Below are 4,469 nucleotides of genomic sequence, written 5' to 3'. Positions count from 1 at the left end.
CTGGATAAACTCTTCCCAGGTGCCTGGCAGGGGTGGGTCTGCCCCACAGGAACCCCTGAGGGGTCAGTGCACACGTGGAAAAGACATGGAATACTCACAGTTTCCCGAGCTGCTTCCCTCTGCACTCCCCACTGACCACCACGTCCTCTATCCTTCCTCTCTGTGAAAACACAGCCAAGGGTTAGGCTTGGAATTCCCTTTCCAGCTCCCTGCAGGAGCTGTAATCCCAGTGCTGCCTCTCCCTGCTGAGGGATATGCCTCTGCCTCTCCAGCTCCCTGTTTTCAGTCTGGCTGGGACTCCCAGCAGAGAGATCCTGATCCTCTGCCATCTGCTCTATCAGATCTATGTCTGACTTGTTCAGCAGCTCACTGGGACCATTGGACAGAAATCCAATTGCTTTTTTGCCTTAGAAAAAGCCAAAGCTTCCTTTCAGCATGAGCTGAGCACCCAAGCACAGAAAATACTTCATATTTTGAAATATTTAAATGTTTGAAGGTTGGAGAAACCTCTAAGACCATCAAGTCCAACCATTCCCCAGCACTGCCAAGGCCACCACTAACCACATTCCCAAGTGCCACATCCCCAAGGCTTTTAAACTCCCTGCAGGGATGGTAACTCCATCTCTGCTCTGGGCAGCTGTGCCAGGGCTGGACAGCCCTTTCCATGAAGAAACTTTCCCTAATATCCAATCTAAACCTCTCCTGGCACAACATGAGGTTGTCCCTACACTGTAACACCATTCAAAGGACATTCCCAGAGTCAGGAACAGGATTTTTTTCCTCCACATTCACAGCTGCAGTGAGAGAATTTACCTTAGCACAGGAGTGGGTGAATTTATGCTCTATAACCAGCGTTGCTGTGGCAACGATCTGTCCGAGGTTTGTGTCTTCCACCACAGTGACATAGTAATCTCCAGATCTCTTCATGTGCTCAAAGGTCTCTGTGGGAGCAGGGAGGAAGACAGGCACTTCAGTCCCACACTACACTGCTCTGGAGTCTGACATTTCCAGCAGATCTGAATCCAGATCACTGCATGGATCACAAGGAAGATGTACCCAAGAACTCAAGACCTGCAAGCCCTGGAGTCAGACTAGCCCAGGAAAAAGGTGAAATTAAACTCTTTTTCCTTAGGTGCCCAGAAATTCTTCCTTCCCCAGAGTCACTGCAGATGGGCACTGAGACACAGAATCCCAGAATGGTTTGGGATGGAAGGATCTCAAAGTCCACCCAGTTCCACATCCCTGCCATGGGCAGGGACACCTTCCACTAGCTCAGGCTCACAGGGAAGAACTTCTTCACTGAAAGAGCTTGGCTTAGATCCTATGATTCCCCATATCCCTGAGGCTCAAAGAGAGCTGCAAAGGGACTTTGGACAAGGGCCTGGAGGGACAGGACACAGGGAATGGTTTCCCACTGCCAGAGGACAGGGACAGATGGGATATTGGGAAGGAATAAGCACCTATGAGGGTGCTGAGGCACTGGCACTGGCTCTGGGAGTAGCTGTGGCTGCTTCGTCTCTGGGAGTGTTCCAGGCCAGGTTGGATGGGGCTTGGAGCAACCCAGAGAATCCTCCTACCTCCTGCCAGGTACCTAAAGCTCAGTTTCAAAGCAGGATCACAGTTCAGGCCTGCCCCAGCCAAATATCCCTTAGGGACAGCTGCAACAGGATCTAACACTGAGTGCCAACGGCAGGGGAGCTGAGCTAATCCCTCCCTCTGGCATGAGAGGATACTGTCAGCATCAGTATCCTCTGGCTCCCAACAGCCTCTCTGAAAATGCCAGGAAATGATGATATACTCACTGATGAACTGCTCCAGGCTCGGAACTCCTGTCTCCGTCAGCTGTCCCAGAACCTTATAGAAACCTTTGGAAAAGAGGGGAGGAACAACCAACCCTCAGTGAGGTCAAGTCCAAACAGCATGGAACAACCCGACACGGTTGTCTGGAGAGGTAACATCCCTATGGCACCATCCCATCAAGTTCCTGACTCAAGGAATGCTGATGGATCAGCACGGAGCAAACTGCAGCTTGAATGTGGAAGTTGCAAGAAAAGGATAAACCTGAAATTACAGGATATTATAGTCCAAAACAACATTTTAATCCAAATTACAGGAGTGAAGGGGAATTCACACACCAGGATGCTGGGTCATGCTGCTTTGGTATCAAAGGGCACAAACAGCTGCACTCTCTGTTCAAAGCTGTGGGGAATAGGAAGCTGTGGATTATTTGGAAGATTCGATTTGAATTTGAAGATTAAAACAGTGAAGCAAGTTTTCAGGGTCAGCCAATACAGCACCAAGTGCTCACATTCAGGGAAGGGACAGCTCCAAGGCTGACAGAGCTCAGGGTGTGGCCAATGCTCTCAGGCAGAGTGTTGGGTTGTCAGGGGGCAGGGCAGGGGTTGGACTAACGATCCTTGTGGATCTCTCCCAACTCACGATGTTCTATGATTCCATGAAAAATAACCCATATCATGTAAAATGAGCAATCCCAGTCTATCAAGAACTCATGCAGAAACACACACAATTGATCAGCTTTCATTTCTGGCCATGGCAAAACAAGATTCTACCTCGATTTAAATCTGCTGTGCAAAGTGGCCTCAGAACCAGCCCATCCCCTGGATCCAGTGGAGAAATGGCAGGAGAAAATGTTGTTGTGTTCTCACTCCAGTCAAGTTCATGCAGAATGCTGGGGTCAAACATGGGGGTGTCATCAGGCATCACAGTTGCAACAGGCATCATGGCTGCAGCAGGTGACCTGGGACAGAAGGACATGGCAGAGGAGGAGTTTGGTTTGTTTCAATCTCAGAATAAGCTGTTTGCCCTGGCTGTGGATGTTCCTCAGGGATGGAAAGAGGTGAATCAAGTGCTGTTCAGTTTATTTGCAAGTGAAGCTCCTCAACCTTCACCCAAGGAGGGTAAACAGGAGTGTGTGCACACGGACACTACACACGTCATCCCGAGTCAGCACACGGAGCTTTGTGTTTGCCTCAGAAAAACAAACAGATAAGACACTGAGTAGGATATTTACCCTCCACAGCCCTCTGGAAAGGAAAGCATCACTCCCAGGAATCCTCACAGGTTGTACTTGATCCCAGAGGTCTTTCCCAGCCTTAATGGGATTAATGTCATTCCTGTTCTGTTTAAAACCGGCACCAGGAACAACACACATTTTTCCACCAGCCTCATCCATGTTTAATCTCCCAGGCACAAGGCACCACACATTTGGGAATGCTGATGCCACAGCCTGCACACATGGATACAGCCCACACTGCCTGTCCCAGGCAGCTGTTTGCTCTGTGTGTGTGCAGAGCTCAGTGCCCCAGAAAACACCACTGCCAAGGGGACAGGGGACTCCTGTTAATGATTAAAGGGGTTGGTGAATTCTGCATTATCCTGAATAAGACGAAGCAAAGAGAAGCAGTTTCCTTATGGGGAACTGTGTATTATTCAGAATAAAAGAAAGCAAAGAGATATAGTTTCCTTGTTGCAGCAAAGAGATATAGTTTCCTTGTTGCAACCCAGGCCAGGTTGGATGGGGCTTAGAGCAACCTGGGCTGGTGCAAGGTGTCCCTGCCCATGGCAGGGGGTGGAATGGGATGAGTTTTAAGGTCCTTCCAACTGAAACCAGTCTGGGATTCTGTGATATAGGAAAATAATTCTTGGTTTTTTAAATTAAAGCCCTCTCACAGCCCTGTTAGGGGTCACAGAGGGTGTTACCTATGCAGCATCACAGAGTAGCTGCAGCACAGGAGCCTCAAAAGTGAAAGCAGATCTGGAAACCCAACTGGAAAAGCTTCTTTGGAAAGAAAATCCAACACAAAACCAAATTTAATGCCACCTGCTGGTGCACAGCCTTCAAATCCCTGTCCTCACCTCAGACCTGCTTATAAAAGTGCAAAAAAATCACCGTTACAGCAATTAAACAGCAACAAAACTTCTCATCCCACGTGAATGTTCAAAAGAAAACAGTGGTAAAGAGGGAGAGCAAAGGAAAACATTTCCATGGATATCTCTGTTCCTAGAGCTCCAACACTGATGCTCCTCTGTCCGCTTAAAAAGCCTTCCTGGAATTCCTGGGTGTCCACAGCAACACAGGACAAACTCCACGGATTCCAGCTCAGCTTGCAGCACACCAAGCTCACACAGCAGTGGAAAAGCACATGAAGGAGGTAAAACTTCCAGTGCTCTTTCAGCAACTAGTGGCAAACTATGAGGTATTTTCCACACTACATCCAGCACCGCTGGAGCAGGATGGTGTTGGAAGCTTCCCATGTTTTCTTGAGACAGGAATATGACTTAGATTATTGCACTGGCCCGTTAAAAAGGGAAGAATAAGGACTAGTGCACAGAGAGGAAGATGATCTCTGGACTGTGGGTCACTCTGGTGCACACCTGAAGTCTCCCTGGAGCATCCTGGGTTTCCACGTGTGCTGGGAGCAGGGGACAATAGGGATGTGCCAACACAC

At 48.9% G+C, this 4,469-nt stretch overlaps 1 protein-coding gene across 1 annotated transcript in view; it reads right to left on the bottom strand.

The window, feature by feature from the left end:
• The window catches only part of GNPNAT1 (glucosamine-phosphate N-acetyltransferase 1), a 2,988-nt gene extending 246 nt beyond the window's left edge, over nt 1-2,742 (bottom strand). Inside the window, exons 1-4 of the mRNA XM_009082633.1 lie at nt 2,571-2,742; nt 1,803-1,865; nt 814-941; nt 99-160 (exon numbers count right to left, since the gene is read on the bottom strand). Coding sequence (XP_009080881.1) covers nt 99-160; nt 814-941; nt 1,803-1,865; nt 2,571-2,742 — 425 coding nt within the window. The remainder of the gene's footprint in view (nt 1-98; nt 161-813; nt 942-1,802; nt 1,866-2,570) is intronic.
• Nucleotides 2,743-4,469: the final 1,727 nt, after the last annotated feature.

The sequence above is a fragment of the Acanthisitta chloris genome, unplaced genomic scaffold (genome assembly GCF_000695815.1).
Source record: "Acanthisitta chloris isolate BGI_N310 unplaced genomic scaffold, ASM69581v1 scaffold26079, whole genome shotgun sequence".
Classification (NCBI taxonomy): Eukaryota; Metazoa; Chordata; class Aves; order Passeriformes; family Acanthisittidae; genus Acanthisitta; species Acanthisitta chloris.
Note: the sequence above shows the minus strand (reverse complement) of the source record. Positions and strands in the feature narration are given on the sequence as shown.